The sequence below is a fragment of the Phoca vitulina genome, unplaced genomic scaffold, assembly GCF_004348235.1.
Source record: "Phoca vitulina isolate PV1807 unplaced genomic scaffold, GSC_HSeal_1.0 scaffold7, whole genome shotgun sequence".
Lineage (NCBI taxonomy): Eukaryota > Metazoa > Chordata > Mammalia > Carnivora > Phocidae > Phoca > Phoca vitulina.
The window spans coordinates 47638655-47656489 of record NW_022589710.1 but is presented as its reverse complement, the minus strand read 5'-3'; the positions used below and the strand labels follow the sequence as shown (position 1 = coordinate 47656489).

At 46.4% G+C, this 17835-nt stretch overlaps 1 protein-coding gene across 3 annotated transcripts in view; it reads left to right on the top strand.

Annotated features, from left to right (window-relative positions):
- The window catches only part of ALKBH1 (alkB homolog 1, histone H2A dioxygenase), a 33276-nt gene extending 24448 nt beyond the window's left edge, over positions 1 to 8828 (top strand). For 2 of the 3 annotated variants that reach the window (XM_032405697.1, XM_032405695.1), the window contains exons 5-6: positions 2476 to 2669; positions 3697 to 7225. In XM_032405697.1, the coding sequence (XP_032261588.1) occupies positions 2476 to 2669; positions 3697 to 4126 (624 nt within the window). In that variant the 3' untranslated portion in view covers positions 4127 to 7225. Of the gene's footprint in view, positions 1 to 2475; positions 2670 to 3696; positions 7226 to 7720 lie in introns of those variants that run through there. The other variant, XM_032405696.1, reaches the window with a different exon arrangement.
- The last annotated feature ends 9007 nt before the right edge of the window (positions 8829 to 17835 follow it).

Here is a 17835-nt window from a genome sequence, read left to right as displayed (position 1 = left end):
TAGGCGCCCTGAGCTTGTATTTTCTACATAATATCTGTTTGGAGTAAAAGGAGCTCCATCTACTTGTGGTATTCTCCATCAGCTCACAAAAGACACCTTTGCCTGCTGTATAAGTTCTGAGCAAGACACAGATAGGAGGGCGCCTGGGTGGCTCAGTTGGTTGGGCGACTGCCTTCAGCTCAGGTCATGATCCTGGAGTCCCGGGATCGAGTCCCACATCGGGCTCCCTGCTCAGCGGGGAGTCTGCTTCTCCCTCTCCCGCTCCCCCCTCTCGTGCTCACTCTCTCTCTCACTCTCTCTCTCAAATAAATAAATAAAATCTTTAAAAAAAAAAAAAAAAAGACACAGATAGGAAAGAATGTCCTACAGTTAACAAAGTTCAGTGTTTTCTTGAGGTACAGTTTCTTCTTTCCTGACCTCCATGCTTCCAAAAGGACCTCCTTTATAACGGGCAGCCTAGTGCCTCTTGTCTCCATGAGATGTTTGACGCCAAGTGGAAGGACTAATTTTGAGAATAAACTTAATAAATAGATTGGTATAGACCATCTTCCTACTAACTAGTTACTTACTAAAAGCTCCATAGTTTCAGTCAACCCAGCTTATTAATAATTAAATTAACTGCTCAAAATAATGATAAATGTTGCTCAAAAATGTTCATGACCTATTACTTTCAGTAATGCAGATTTAATGGAAGACTGGATATGTGTGTTTGGGGAAATAGCCAGGTGATTCTCTCTGGGTGAGCCAACCCAGGGTTGAATCTGGCCTTCCATAGGATAGTGCATACCTCATAAAGGGGGGCGTGAGCGTCAAAGGTGTAATGCCCGCATCGTGATTACAGTGGTGCCGGCTTGTTTTGAGAAGTTAAATACATCAACACGATACATGTTAGCTTATTTTTTATGATGTTATATTTATTGCTGATACTAGTATTCCCCAAGGACTTAAAGTTACTCTCATTTACTAAGAAAAATGTGGAGTGAAAAATTACCAGAAACTCTGAGTGACTCAACGGAGAAAAGTGAAAGAGAAGTAAGAAGACTAGTGCATAGGTAGTTGGGGATAGGGTTGAAAGCTCACAGAGGTAACCTAGTGCTAGAACAGTACCTCTGACTAGTTGATCTTGTGAAGGACTAAAACTTGAAAGGGTAGAGAAAACCTTATAGTTCTCTAGCCATATCCTTAGCTTTGGGAAATTAAGTGGGAACTCTTCTTATTTGCACTTAAGGAAAAGAAGGAAAAAATAAAACACAGAAATTCCAACTGAAGAGGCTTGGCCATCCTTTAATGGCCTTTCACAAAAGTCTGCCTTAACCTGAAGGTAAAGCTCACTTCTGGCCAGAGCTATGCCCTGTTGCTACAGCTGGGATACGTCAGGGCACTAGCACAGATGTGAGGCAGCAGTGGATTTGCTGGTGTGGTTTGAGGTTGTTGGGCAAAGGGAGACGCGAGAGCAGCAGCAAGACGGAGGGGCATCGGGCTGCCGCAGGCCTACACGGCGAGCAGCCCTCACCCTGGTCTGCCTAGGAGACTGCCACCTTGTCGTTCTCCTAAACTGCAGGCTTTTGTAGAGAGAGGGAGTGTTCTGCCCTTTGATGGGTTTTGTTTTATTTAAGAGAAGAGGGATATTGTGATCTTTAGATGCTAAAAATAGTCCAGGAAGGTAAGCGCTGAAAATTACTTCCATTTTAAGGTCCTGCCTTGACCATGGTATAAGTTAGTTTCAGTTCAGATGTTCTGAGCATGTCATCCCATCAGACTGACCAGTGAAATTGGCAGTGTGCCATGTTGCGGGCTGAGGGGCCCAAAAGCAAACTGGCTGTTGTATTTGAATTGCTTGCTTTCTTTTTTTTAATAAGCTTTGTATTTTAGGATAGTTCTGGATTTGCAGAAAAGTTGAAAAGATTGTAGTACAGAGTTCCCACACCCAGTTCTCCCTATCAACATCTTACATTATTATGGTACCTTTGTCTCAATTAGTGGACCAATGTTAATGCATTATTACAATGGCAAAGTCCATATTTTATTCATATTTTCCTAGCTTTCATTCAGTTTTTTTTAGTTTTTAACTTAAGTCCTTTTTCTGTTCCAGGATACCACATTACATTTAGTCATCGTGTGCCTCTTGGCGGTGACAGTTTTGAGTTGCTTTTTTGTCCCATGAGAATGATCCTATTTGGGATTAAAGTGCACCAGAGAGAGACGTAGTAATTACTTCACAGGTAGACTCCATGCAGGGTGAACTTGTCTGATTTAACACTGCGTGGCATGTGCCTGCCATGTCCTAGGTGCTTGCTATTTTGAACGTCTCATTATTGGATTACTGGATACCTCAAAAACAGATGGATAAATCATGCTATGTTAGGATTACGAATAAGTTAGATAATTTTAAAGTGGTAATTAATCTTATGCCACAGTTTCCTATTTTCCTGAGATCATTGTTTATTTTTCTTATTTTCCCTACTTTTATCAAAGAAATACTCAGCCGATCATTATACACCTTTCCCTTCTGACCTGGCTTTCCTCTCAGAGCAAGTAGCCACAGCCTGTGGGTTTCAGGGTTTCCGAGCCGAGGCAGGGATCCTGAATTACTACAGATTGGACTCCACCCTGGGAATCCACGTAGACAGATCTGAACTAGATCACTCCAAACCCCTGCTGTCTTTCAGGTAAGCTGGTTCTAGGGATTTGGGATTACTTTCTATCACTTCATTCCTTATGCTAAAGCATTTCTAGCTAAAATAAATAAAAACATAGGACTTTAAGAAATGGTTGGACTCTATAAGCTTCTACTTCTGGGTGTCTTAACAATGTTATCATAAGTAAAATTAACCTTGTTCTTAAGAGTAGTAACCAAATTACAGTTAATATTTCTGTTTAAGATGCATGGAGTCCACCTTTTGTATTGAAAGGTATCATCAGTGTCCGTGGAATAGGCAAGTGGAAGGCCATAAGGCGAAACGAGCAACCTTTTTGGAATAGGGAAGAGTAAAGCACAGAAGCCTGACTAGTTTACTGCCTTGCCTCCCTAAACATAAGTTTAAATTGGGCAAAGTGCTGCAGCTGTATCTCACAAAGAAAGTGCCTGAACAGTGTCTTTTATTAATTGCCTTATCTTTAAAGTGAACAGGCGGGCTGCCTGGGTGGCTCAGTTGTTAAGCATCTGCCTTCGGTTCAGGTCATGATCCCAGGGTCCTGGAACCGAGTCCCACATCGGGCTCCCTACTCAGCAGGGGAGTCTGCTTCTCCCTCTCCCTCTGCCCCTGCTCATGTGCTCTCTTTCTTGCTCACTCTCTCTCTCAAATAAATAAATAAAATCTTAAAAAAAAAAGTGAATGGGCATGATAAATATAGTAAAGGACTCAATTCATTGGAAGGCTTAAATCTTAAAGATGCATCACTAAAACTTATACCAGTAATATTAAAACTAAATTTTTAATCTGCTTATTTAAGTGCTTCAAATTTTATATTGTAGCAGTCCTGTGGGCTGTGCTAAGTTTAAGCAGCAGATCATGGGTTGGTCACTTAGAGACACAAGCCAGAAGAGAAGGGTCTTAGCATAGATTAAAAAGGAGGATGTGAGAGCAGTAAGTGTTAAGATGAAATTCAAAAGGAATGCGCTTGGCAGTAACTTTCCCAGCCGTGGTTAGTAACAGAAACTTACTGTTGTGTATCGTTTTACTTATTTTTGTATAGCTTTGGACAGTCTGCCATCTTTCTCCTGGGTGGCCTCAAAAGAGATGAAGCGCCCACAGCCATGTTTATGCACAGCGGTGACATCATGGTAATGTCAGGTTTCAGCCGCCTGTTGAACCATGCAGTCCCAAGGGTCCTTCCAAGTCCTCAAGGGGAAAGCCTGCCATGCTGCCTAGAGACACCTCTCCCAGCCATCCTCCCCAGAGATTCAGTGGTAGAGCCCTGCTCCGAGGAGGACTGGCAGGTGTGCACCAGCTACTTGAAAACCGCTCGTGTGAACATGACTGTCCGACAGGTACTGGCCACAGACCAGGACTTCCCTTGGGAATCCATGGAGGAGAAGAAAAGAGACATCACCACAGAAGGTTTCTGCCACCTGGACGACAAGAATTGCCAAGTAAAACGAGTGAAGTTAAACCCTGACAGCTGAGACTTGGAGAGCCCGTTCTTTTCCTCAGGTGGGTCTCAAGTAAATGGCCACGCTTTCTTGTATTGCCATAGACTCTAGCATCAGGACAAGCCAAAAAGAGAGACAGGGAAAAGCTCATCGTGGATCACAGTGCTGCCTTGGAACCCATCCTGAAGAGTAAAGCAGTTAGCCACTTTGCTCATGTTGGACATGGTCCAGTCTGGTTAGATGTTGGCACTAATGTATGTGAGAAGTCCAAGGAGCTTTGACCTTCCAGAATAGCCTTTCCAGCCTCTGCCGTTACCTCTGAGGGAGGTGGAAGTGAGTTTCCATGTTATTGGAGCCTTAAATACCTCAGATTTATTAATGGGAAACCTGACACCCCTCCTGCTACCCCATCTAGTGATTTGTGGTAAAATTGTGGTTCCAGGAACCAGCCATGAGTCTCACCTTCATTGTTCCAGCCATCCAGTGATCTTTTCTTCTGTCTTCTCTGGCTTTCACAGAAAAATCCTATACACATTAAGACAATGGAACGAGAAACCTCATCTCCTAGGAAAGAAATTAATCACAGCTATCTCTCTTGCCTAAAAGATAAAATATATATAAAGCCAAGGGAAGGGGAGCAGTAGTTTCTCCAGATTTCTTTTAGGTCTAAACTCTTCCTGTTGGCTTAATGCAATTTTAATTGTTGGACTAAAAAAACCCCCAGGGTGTTCTGTAACTGTTTTCTCCATGAATAAACTTTCTCTCTTTTAAATTAAAGATCTGTATCTATCTTTGAGGGTTAGCGAATCTGGGATTAGTTTTTCCCTGTTTTTACTTGCTGTGTTGTTCATGCTGTTGGAGCCCTCCAGCTGTTCTGCCCTGTGCCATCCCGCTCTGCCCTCAGTCTTCTCTGTGACTGTCTCATAGGAGAGAATATTCTTTGATATTCCAGTCACTGCTGTCTTTTGTGATTGTGGGCAGCTTGGAAAATGCATGAATCTTTGTACCCCCACCAACTCGACTCACTGTTCCCTTAGCTGAGCTGCTTTACATTTCTCAGAGCCTCAGTTTCCTCATCTATGACATGAAGATAGTATTTACTACCATCTTCCATTTCAAATGATAATGGGAGTTTAGTGCTCCTTTCTAGAAACATGGTGTCAGTATTTTATTACTGCATGGACTCTTAGAAACATCGCCTTTTGCCTGTGTGGACGACTGGCTGGAAGCCACTTGGATACCTGCTGCTTGCGACAAGACTCGCCACGTCTGCATGTCTCTGTCCTGCCTTTTTTCTTCTTAGGAACATTGCATATTGAGTTCATATTTTGATACTTGTTTTTTAAGAAATAAAAATTAATAGATTCATCCCTTATATCTAAATAACTACGTCTAAATGACCTCAAAACTTAGTGCATGATGGGAAAATTTTAGATAAATTATTTTAAATAATTAAATAAGTTTAAATAATTAAAATTACCACTGGAAAAATCCCTTATGTTTTCCATAGTGTACATCATATGTGACCCACTGGAAACCCACATCCTGTCATTTAGCAAATCCAGTAGGTCAGCCCATCCTTCAGCATTAGAATAGTTTGCTCTTTAGTCAATTGAGTATCAGATAAAGGTGCTAACTTGTGTTTAGGAATAATGTGGTGCAAAAAAAGTACATATTCAGACTGTAAACTGACACTCCGTGAAGCGAGATATGTGTGCTGTGAGCAGCCTATAGAAACGGACCAGCCAAGAGGAGCAGGCTCCCATCTCCCAGCCCACGCATGCTCCCTCAAGGGATGTGCTGATTGAGTTGGACAGTGAGGAAAATTGTTTACACCATTAAATTCTCCCGTCTCTCTCATTTATTTTTGTGAGGAACCTATAGTTGAAGATCTATAATGCAACTCTACCTTCACAGTAAGCAGAAAATGATGCAATTGAGGAAAAAGGAAAAATTGGTGATTTTTCCACATTTACATGAGGATGATCCGCCTAGGTTTGTTTTAGTTGTCCACCAGACGTTTTCTACGTCAAGGCAGCACATGCTGACGGACCTCCTGTGTTTGTACTGCCCACGGACTAAAAATAGTTTTTACATTTCTAAGTGGCTGGGGAGAAGTCAAGAGAACGGTATTTCATGAAAATAAGAAAAAACCAGATTTCTGTGTCCGTAAGTAAAGTCTTAATCAGAACACAGTCACACTTACTTAGAGGTGACCTGTGGCTGCTCCCTCACGCCCGGGTGACAGAGTTGAGTAGTTGCTGCGGACAGCATAGAGCCTAAGTGATCTGGCCTTGCACAGAAGGTGTTGGTGCATGCCGGAGAAAGGAAGCTAGACCCCTAGACAGGAACCTGAAATCAGGGAAAGGGGCCAAGGGGAAGATTTTTTTTCTTCATTATTTTATACCAAAAATGCCTGAGTTAGATACTCAGTACGATGTAGGATATATGCAGTATCAAGTGTAGAGTCACAGTGTTGGGCCTGGGGAAACCGATGCTCGGATGACACTCTGCCGGTGGGACTATGGTTGCGGAATTCCTCAATTCCATCCCCTTGTCCTCTCCAAAGTGATGTGGTTTGATGTAAACTGTATAGTCCTCTTAATTCTCTTCTAAAGTGTGTACCATTTGACCCAATAAATGTCACTTCTAGGAGTTAAGTCAAAAGAAGTCTTTAGAGCTGTCCACAAGACTTTTGTGTAAGGATGTAACCGTGAAAGTCCCAAATAAGCTCGATATCCAGCAACAGGGAGTTGGTTGACGAAGTTCATGTATTCATTCGGGAAGTGGTTATTGCGCAGTTTTCTATCAAGAGGCACTGTTCTTTGCAGAAAGTACCTGCGTTTGTGGTTCTGTCCTAGTGAGTGTGACATCGCCATGCAAGGGAACTCTGTAGCCATTTAAAGTTACGTTTTGGAAGAACACGTAGAGATATGAGAAAATACTCACGCTGTATCTAATGAGAAAAGTCAGTTATGAAACTGTATGTAATTTTGTATAGAATGTTTACATGTTTTTTTAAAAAACTGAAAGGATAGGCATATACCAAAATGTGAATGATGGTGGGATTATAGTTGATGTTTATTTTGTTCTTTTTCTGTATGTGTGATTTTTTTTTTCCACATTGAAAATCTTTTGAAATCTTTCTCTTTTAAAGAATAAATGTTATATGAAAACAATGGATCGTGGATCACCACATCAAAAACTAATGATGTATTGTATGGTGACTAACATAACATAATAAAATTTAAAAAAAAAAAGAAATGATGTGGGGTTTTGGTTGTTTTTGTTTTTTGTTTTTGTTTTTCTTTAAGAAATACTCTGACCTGGTAATTCTACCTCTACCTAAAATCTGTCACTCCCCAAATCCAGGAACATCAACATGGTCTAACAAAAGAGGCTTGTTTGAGGAAAATTTTTATGTAGTAAAATCCTGTATGGCCACTATCAATCATGTCACAGAGACAGATTAAATACGTGGAGGAAATGCTCAATATGTTAACTGAGAAAAACAGCTTAAAGCCGGTATGCGTTGCATTTTGCCATTGTTTTTGTATGCACCAAGTGTACGTGCACAGAGAAGGCTAGAGGCTTATAGTGTTTTAATATCTCCTAAATTTTCTGCAGCCAGCGTACAGCTCTTTTGGAGAAGGCCTTTGTGATGCTTTTGGAAGGGAGCGGATCTGGCATACACCGAGCTCAGAGCAGCAGCTTCGGCAAGTGTCCACTCACCTTTCCAAGTATGTGCCCTCATCACTTCCAGTCCACTCTGGGTCCTTTCAATCTTTCTGATCTTCCTCTTGCTTTAAAATATGTCTGGCTGGCCAGTCGGTGGAGCATGGGACTCCAGATCTCAGGGTTGTGAATTCAAGCCCCACGCCTGGGCATAGAACTTACTTTAAAAAAAAAAAAAAAAGTCTGGCTAAGGTGGATCCTCTCTTGACCCTCTGCTTATTACTTCCGTAGAGCCGCTTGCCTGTTTCCAGCACCCTCCATCGGGTTTTTCCTAGAAGGACCCGAGGCCGTCAGTGAGACGGCTGCATTGCTGAACAAGCCCGACTCAGCAAGTATGGCCTGCCATGTTCTACTTTTCCCAGTTCCTTTCTCACTAAGATAAGCTGGTCTTATCCCTTTTCTCTTTTCCCTTAATCTAAAAGGTTGGTTTATTAGAGTAGGAAAAAAATTACACTCACACCTTCGGTGGATTCAGTGAAGGCAAATTAGAACGGTAATGAGGCGGAAAGGAGCCGAGTGATTATTGATCTCAGCGTGGCCCAGGGACCGGAGGGCCAGGCAGGAAAGGCACCCCGCCCGTTCTCTCCTGTTTCAAAGGTTACAGTGAAAAAAAGCGATGCAAATCCAGTGGCTTAGCCTGGGTAGTACATTTTTATTGATGTTCCTTTTGATCAACTATCCTATCCAAAGGTAAATCCTTATGGAGAGATGAGTTTGTTGGCTCTTGTTAGTTTTATTGGTAAAAAAAGATTTCTTAATACCGATGGTATAGTAGATGGAAAGTGAAATAGAGTGGTGATAAGGAAAGCTAAATTTTAGTAACGGCTCCCACGCTGAGCTGTGTGACCTGGAATAAATCGCTCAACTGAGCCCCAGTTTTCTCATCTATAAAGAGATTTGACCAAGTAATCCGGGGTTACCTGCCGGCTCAGCAATGCTGTATTTCTAAAGTGAGAAACTAACCTCAGAGGTTGGATAAACAGCAAGCAAAACCCCCACAGACGAGATTTTTATTAAGGAAATCATGCATTAACCAGAGGAAAGGAGAGGAAAATGTGGGGCACCTGGGTGGCTCAGTCATTAAGCATCTGCCTTCGGCTCAGGTTATGATCCCAGGGTGCTGGGATCGAGTCCCAAGTCAGGCTCCCTGCTCATCGAGGAGTCTGCTTTTCTCTCTCTCTCTCTCTCTGTCTTCCTCTACCCCTCCTCCCTGCTCATTCTCTCTCTCAAATAAATAAATAAAATCTTTAAAAAAAAAAAAGGAGAGGAAAACCGGAACTTCTCAAGAAAGTAATTCAAGTAGTCAGTAAACGTGAAAAGAAGCTAACCTTGCTAGTAGGTAGGGAAATGCAAATTCAAGGAGGAGATGTAAACTTGTACCTGTCCACATGGCAAAATCAAGGCGATGATAGTCTCCTGTCTCTTCACTCACACCGGACTTCTAATCCCACAGTAAATGTTGGCTCCAGAATCTAACCACTTCTCTTCACCTCACTGCTGCTGTCCTGGCCCAAAGCTCTCTCATCTCTCAAATAGATTATTGCAGGAGTCTCCCAACTGGCTCCTTCCATGCTCATGCTCCCGACCCCATCCTTTACTCTTAACGTTGCAGCCAGAGCAAGGCCATTGCACCAAGTCAGCCCCAAATTTTCGAATCTTGCCTACAAGTCCCTACCCACCCTGGCCTCCATTTCCTCTTGACCATCTCACCAACTCTGTTCAGGCCACACTGACCTCCTTGCTGCACCTCTGAACAGACCTAGCACATTCCTGCCCTGAGCCTTGGTGCTGGCTTGCTCCCTTTGCCCAAAATTCACACTCGCACTTCCTTCAAAGGCTCAAATACCACCCTGGGGACACCTTCCTTGACTAGCCTATTCAAAAATCTCAATCCCAAGGGCATTCCTAATATTCTTTACCATACTCTATTTTGTCTTAGCATTTATGACCTAACATTCTACATAATTTACTAAGAAAGGAAATCATGCTTCTAAAGAAAATATGACATGCTAGAAAATTATTTTTTCAATCTACTACATTGTAAGTGCCACAAGGCAGAGATGTGCCCTAGTTTTCTAGGACAGTGCCTGGCCCGTAATAGTTCAGTATATGTTTGTAGAATGAATGGATGTCCATGGTCGATGGGATGTGTGAAAATGGACACTTATACACTAACACAACAGTGAAAATGTAGTTCTCCGCACAGTCGGTTAAGCATCCAACTCTTGGTTTGGGCTCAGGTCGTGATCTCGGGGTCGTGGGATTGAGCCCCACATTGAGCTCCCCGCTCAGCAGAAGAGTCTGCTTGAGATTCTCTCTCCCTCTCCCTCTGCCCCTCCCTGTCATGCTCCTGCTCACGCACTCTCTCTCCCTCTCTTTCTCTAAAATAAATAAATAAATCTTTAAAAAAAAAAAAAAGCAATGCCTATGCAGGGACACCATGGTATGTATAAAAAGATGTTCATCACAGTGTTGTTCAGAACAGCAGGAAAAAATTAAAAAAAAAAAAAGGGGGGCGCCTGGGTGGCTCAGTCGTTAGGCATCTGCCTTCGGCTCAGGTCATGATCCCAGGGTCCTGGGATCGAGCCCCACATCGGGCTCCCTGCTCCGTGGGAAGCCTGCTTCTCCCTCTCCCTCTCCCTCTGCTTGTGTTCCCTCTCTCGCTGTCTCTCTCTCTGTCAAATAAATAAAAATTAAAAAAAAAAGAAAAAAGAACAGCAGGAAACTGGACACAAACCCAAATGTTAGTCCGTAGGGAAAGAGTTCATTGAATCATGGTTCATGTACACTATGGGATATTGAGACTATGCACCTTTCACCTTTCTATGCCAATAGAAAAGGACGCCAAGATACATTGGTTATTTGAAAAATAAGAAATTGCAAAATTACACGTACAGTAAAAAACCAGTGTGTAAAACTATTATGTATATGTAAATGTATATATAAAAACACTATGTAAAAACTAAATAAGACTATTATCTGTATGTGCACATACCTGTTTATAAACACATAGCTGGAAAGAGGCACCCAGATGTAGTAGTGGGAAGGAGACTGGGAAGCAGTAGGGGGACTCTATATGCTTTGTGTTGTCTGATTTTTTTTTAAGAGCATATTTATGCATTACCTATATGAATCCTTTAAATTATGCATTAGCAAACCCTATGAAGAATCATTCAGTAATAAGGAATGGAGGAAATTCATCTTTCTCCAAACTCTGGAGGTAACTTTAGAGATAAGATGTGGCCTTGTGTCGAGTGACACAGCGAGCAGCGACTCTGGGCTGCTCCCGCCAAGGCCTTCGTAGTGGTCTCCGGGTCGGGTTCTCCGCGGGCTGGCTGGAGAACCGGCCGCCGTCACGTTTCTGTCTGCCCTAAGCTCAGGTAGTCTGTTGTGGCTACACATCTTGTCCTGTCTCTGTGATGAAAGTGCCAACTGGCTTTGGTTGTGAAGACAGAAAACTGTCAACCTTGAACTGTGAGCGCCACAGTGCTGTCCCCTGGCCCAAGGGTGACTGGCCGCTAGGGACACGGCTGGGCAGATAGCGTCGGCGGCGCGGTATTTCTGTTAGCTCCGCGGTGAGAGCCGGAGGGAGGAGAGGTAAAATCTGCTGGCTGGGGCACGCCGCTGGGCATGTGCGTGTACAATTCCTGGGCGCGTTGTGTGTGCCCTCTTGTGAACGGGTTAACAGTCCTGTCCCCAGAGTGAGATTAGGCCCACAAGTGTGCCCGGCGCGGCCGGCTGCGCTCCCTGCTCCCAGCACTTCGTGAGAGCCGCCGGACACAGGCCCGGGGGGGCCTTCGCTTCCTCCCCTTTAAGACGTGCTCAGCCCAAAGGTGTCAGTCTCCACAGCTGGAAGAGAGCGAACAAGCCACCTCTCCTGGCTTTCTGGCTGTGGAAGATGTTTCTCTCATCGCTGAAGACAGTGAGGCCGTGTCTGTGCCATTAGCCAACTACTTCTGCCTTTGGGGGGTGTCACGTGGGGGGAGAATTGCCTACAGAAGTAGAAGGAACATCAGCATTGGTGCTGACGCTTCGGCGGCAGCCCCTTTGTCCATTCACCCAGCAACTATTTACTGAGCGTCTGTGAAGTGTGCGTCGCTGTGCGATGTGAATGTGACAGCCATCGTTCCTGCCCTCAGGCCCCACAGCGAGTGGGGAGAACACCCACATAAGCAGGCAGCCACCGTAAAGTATGCTGTGAGGGGCCAAGTACAGGTGCAATAGGAGAGGCCCTTAATGCAGAGATGGTCGGGAGAGGCTGCCCGAAGCAAGTAACATAAAAGCCAACAGAGAATCAGCCAGAGTTAGCTTCACTACCCTCCTCTAAAGGCCATTTATTATCTCTTTTGTCCCATCTGGAAATTTTTGAGGATTATTTCAAACCTTAAGAGTGGATTCTGTGCAACTCACATTGAGAGATTTGTTTATTCTGTTCACAGCCTTAGCAATGTCTGCTGTCATATCTTTTGTTCACTGTTAATCTGTGTCCTCCAAAGAATAAGCTCCTTAAGGGCAGGCTTTTTTCTGTCATGCTCACTGACATTTCCCTGACACCCAGAATACTGCCTGGTACATAGTAGCTGCTCAATAAAACATTGTTGATGATTGAAGAAAATTTTCTTTGTCGTTCTCTTTTTTTTTTTTAAAGATTGATTTATTTATTTGGGGGAGAGGGGAGAAGCAGAGGGAGAGAATCTCAAGCTGACTCCCCACTGAGCGGGGAGCCCGACATAAGGCTCTATCTCACGACCCATAGATCACAACCTAAGCGGAAACCAAGAGATGGATGCTTAACCGACTGAGCCACCCAGGCTCCCCTTTGTCCACCTCTTAATGTGACATTGTGTATCACGAAGGTTCTTTGCAAATAATTGGCTGCAGAAAGGTGGCAGCCACATTTTGTGCATATATATGCAAATATATGTGTGTGTGTGTGTGAGTGTGCAAAATCTCTAAGTGGCCTTTTTTGAGAGAGTCACTCCTTATCCTGAGTAGGAATGTGGCTAGAAAAGCATTTCCAGCATCATCAGCCAAACCCTATCCAAGTACTCCTGATGCCTTAATGAGGGATCATTCCACTACAAGACACAAACCTATCTGATGGCAAAAAGCACCCGAGGGCAGGAAGTGCACCCGGCCTCCCTGTGAACCAGAATTAGGAACGACCTCAGGACCACAGCAACTGCCATATTTCCCTCCTCCACCTCTCCGTCCCTCCCTCACCGGTCTTGGCTGCCCTCCGCCTGTCCTCTTCTCTTTGCAGACCCTCTTCGCTGACTTGACTTACACAGGGCTGCCCCCAAGTGGCACCTTCAGTCCCTGCCCTTCCAGGCTGGTTGCATATAAGTAATAAACCCAAATCCAAATTGCTGGAAGAGAATCGGCTTGATATTCTCCGGGTCAGTTGTCTACCCCGGTCCAGTCAGCTGTGGCCAGGGAGCCGGGGATACATTCCCCTTCAAAGGGAGGACAATGGATGGAAGGCAAGGAAATGATTAGTGGAAGAAACGATTGGCATCTCTATTGACGTTCATTGTACAGTTTACCTTCTAGAATGAAGTGCTGGAGGATGTTGAGCCCCGATCACTGGACCAGGAGATAAGAGAAGTGGGGCCTGTCCATGGCTCCCCGCTCCCCATTCACCAGGGGCTACTCCCAGGCCCTCCCCCAAACAAAATTCATCAGTGCCCCAGCCCCCCTCCCCTTATCACCTCTTGGGCTTTGTTGAAAGGTTGGAGATGAGGGTGAGGCATCTGGTGCCCCCACAGTCCCATGGCTTTGGAGACCAGAGGCAATTGAGGTGCTTTCAGCCAGAAAAAGATAATTTAAGGGCTTTGGCATCTGGCTGGGAGCAGAGAGCTGTGTTGCCATGGCGATGCCTCGCTTCATTTAGCAGCAGCATATCCCTGAGTTTGGTCACATCCACACTGAGGCACATGGAGCGCCCTGTCAGCAGCCCCCGCCACTCGCCTCCTCCCGGCCTTTCCTGCAACCCCTTGGCCAATCACGCAGGCCCCAGAAGCGCCCCCGGACAGCAGAGAGGGACTGTGGAGCGTCAGATGAGTGCACAGCCTCGGCGACAGGCCCCCGGAGGAGCCTGCCGGGGTCCACCCGCTTTCCGACGCTCCTACCGCACAGCCGCGTCTCCAGCTCCGCTGTAAATCTCCTTTGGGTGTCGTCTCCAGCCCGGCCATCGTGCCCGAGAGGACAGGCGAGGGGGGAGGAACGGCGGTGGCTCCGGGGCACACAGGCTTCCCCGTCTTCTCCAGAGGAGCGGGGTCAGGCCAAAAGCCCGCAGGCACTCACCCGGAGGCCCCTAGGCACCGCCTGATGTTCCGTTTCCACCCACCCTCAACTCCGAGTGGCGCGCAGGGTGGATTAGAGCAGGGAGACGGGAAGGCACAAGGATGTTCACTGGCCGCTCCTGTGGCAGCGAGAAGTCAGGAACAGCCCGCATGGGCGTGACCGAGGAACAGGTAAACAAAGGGCAGGACATCAGCACAGCGGAGTGCTCTGCAGAGATTTGGGAGCCCTGTAACCACCTGTATCCACATGAACATACGTCCTCACACTTATGTGTTTTAGTTCCTGCAGTTACGTACCCAGGGTATTTATCGTGTGCCGGGAATGGTCTGGGAAGAGGGGAGCAGGAGAGGGCTGATGGGGGTGGCTTCAGTTCTCCTTTACCGCCTAACAACCCCTGCCCAGAGCTAGTGACTCAAAACACCCAAAACCGTATTCTCTTTCCTGATTCCACCGGTTGGCTAGGTCACTCCTGTGCTGCGTCCCCCCGAGCTCTGACTCAGGTGCAGGGATGGGTGACGGCCACCAGCCAGGCCGCCTCAGCCTCCATGGCCTCTTGCTGCAGTGCGCAGCACCGACTTCCTTCCAGGACGCCCCAGGTAGCGTCCCAGGGCCAGGAGAGCAGAAGCAGGGAACCGCTGACGGCCGAGACCCAACAACTCCACAACAGCACGCCACGCTGCTCTGTCGGTCAGAGCAAGTCCAAAGTCAGCCCAGTTTAAGGGACCAGGAAATAGACCCCCTCCTGAGGAAGGGAATGGTAGACTGAGGTTGCAAAGGGGCAGCTGGAGTGGGGTGGGAAGAACTTGTAAACAGCCAGTGGCCCCTTTCGCCTTTTACTCTAGGATTCCGCACTCCGTGCTCCTGTGTTACTCGGATAAACTTAAATACATGAAAGGGTGAATCTAAGAGACATATCCAAGGACGATGCGGACTTTGTTGACACAGAATTCGGATGGAAAAGTTGAAGATGACCTCAAGGTTAGTGGCAAGTTGTTTTGTTTTTTAAGTAATCTCTACGCCCAATGTGGGGCTTGAACTCACGACCCAAGATCAAGAATCGCCGTCTCCACCGACTGAGCCAGCCAGCCAGGCGCCCCAAAAGCTTTTCTTTTCTTTTTTTTTTTAAGCAACTGTGAGGGATTGGAGATTGGAATATCACAGGCTAGAGCTGTGGCGTGTTGACTAGTGAGAAACGCGCATCTTCGAGGAAGAATAAAGGAAGAAAGCATCGATATTCTGCTGGATTCCCAACCCTGAGAAATAAGTGTAATCAGACTGAAGTAGCCGTACATATGAAACAAATGTGCATGTTGTTAGTGAGCTATCAGACAGGGGGACGGGATTTTCCGTTCTCCCTGGGCTCTCTGCCACCGCTTGCTGCTCATTAAATACTTTCCCAGAACCGCATTCCCACCAGTAAAATGGAATGTTTCTCCCTGATAAGGTCTTCGTGGAAAAAGAGTGATGATGTCACATTTACACAGTATTCCTGCGGAGATGGTTCGGTCCGTCGGCAAGTTAACAAAACCGTACCCCCGAAGGCTGGGACCAAGAGGCCCAGGGAAATAGAAAATCTCAGTCTCAAAATGACCAGTTGGAAGCATCATGATTCCCAGTATGTCCAGAGTGACGGGCTGGTGTGTGCGGAGCAGCGTGCAAAGCCCCCAAGTTAACAAAGAGTTCCCAGGACACAACAGGAAGCGGCAGAAGAATGAAAGTAGTAGCAAGACTCCCGGGATGGCAGAGTCACCCTGGGGGTGCTGACCCTGTGGGGAAGAAAGAGGTCACGTGCATGGGAGAGGCCCAGGGACAGATGGAAGGGAAGGGTAGGAGGCGGCAGACTTCTTCCTCACTCCTGACATTTCCTTCTTGGGAAGGAAGCTTCATTATCCGAGCTTCTAGAACTCTCTTCGCCCCAGTGCTCCTCCTGCCCTGGTGGGGGAGGGTATGAGCAGTGACTTACTGTCCATTTTGGGAAGAACATGCGGGCATCCTTGACTCAGACCCACACCTTGTCTCTTTCCTGGTCGAGTAGAAATTCTCCCCTCCATGCTTTGATTCCCCTTCTGGACCCTTCTGTGAGGGGAGGTTTGTCTCCACCAGGTGTTTCTTAGGACTGGGTGAGTAAGTCTGCCTAAATTTTCGGTTCAGTCTTAGCCGGCTCAGTTGGTGAAAGACTGGCCTCTTGCCGCTAATAAATAGGTGACATGTCACCTTCCATATTTACTTTTGACTTATTTTTTGACTTATACAAAACCTAAGCAGGAAATAAGAGTGCTACTTTTGGGGAGTCCCCTTGAAGCCTGTGGTAGTTATTCATTGCTTCATAACAAATTACCCTCCATGTAATGACATAAAATGATAAATATGCATTTTTTAAAAGATTTTATTTATTTATTCGACAGAGACACAGCGAGAGAGGGAACACAAGCAGGGGGAGTGGGAGAGAGAAAAGCAGGCTTCCCACTGAGCAGGGAGCCCGACGCGGGGCTCGATCCCAGGACGCTGGGATCATGACCTGAGCTGAAGGCAGACGCCTAAAGACTGAGCCACCCAGGCACCCCCAAAATGATAAATATGTATTATCTCACACAGTTTCTCAGGAGGCGGCTTGGCTGCGTGGTTATGAGGCTGTAGGTCAGGGTGCCATCATCCAAAGCTTGATCTGGGCTGGGGCATCATCAGCTTCCCACATGGGAGCTGGCAGGAGGCCTCAGTTTCCCTCCCCCCAACCACAGGCCGCTGCACAGGGTCACCTGAGTGTTCTCCTGACGCTGCAGCTGCTTCTCCGGAGCAAAAAGGGGAGAAAGTCACAGTGCCTTTATGACCTAGTTCCCAAAGTAGCACATCCACACTTTCAAGTTGCTGACAGGCTGGCCCAGAAGGGGAACGAGGCCCCATTTCTTCGGGAGAGTGTCAAAGAACTTGTGGATCTTTCTTAAAACCACAGAACCCTCAACAAAGGAAAAGTAACTGGGCTCTCTCACATAAGAAGCCAGTCAAGGGTTGGAGGTGGAGAAGTCATTCATTCAAGCAGCTTTTATTGAAAACCCACTAACTGCTAGGCTCCCTGCCAAATGTTGTGTGTAAAGGCAGAAATAACACAAGATACTTTCACTCCAGATCTGGCTGGAAGAGCACACATTCTTGGGTCCCTCCTTTAACCACGTCCCTCCCCTAGAGGAGACTCATCCACGGCCAAAGGAAGTACCTGCCTAGAGCCCTTGACCCTCTTCTAGACTGTGCTCTGAGCACCCAAGACCCCAGAATTCTCTTCCCTAATGGCTCAAAGTCTCTCCCTGGGTCGACGCAGGCCTCATCCTCAGGTTCATCTCTCCACCACTATATGCACCCCTGGGCTATCTGTGGGCTTGTGGGCAAAGAGTGGCCATGCAGACTGGGGTGTCCACACACTTGGAGTGGGCCAGAGGCAGGAATAGGAAGAGAGGGAGAATGAGCTGGGAGGGAGATGAACAGCTCAGTATGTTGTTAGATGCATGGAGATCAAGGTTCCCTCAGCACGTCTTGTCTTTTCTTCCAGACTTGCCAGTGCCCTTGTCTGTAATAGGGCAAGTCTGCCTCAGCCTAGGTGAGGGGCTGATGGGAGTCGAGATTTAGCTGCCTCTGTGGGGCCCCTACTCCGCGGCCAGGGACCTGGAGCCCTTCACCGCCGCGCAGTGTGGTGCCACTTCTGGGTCCAG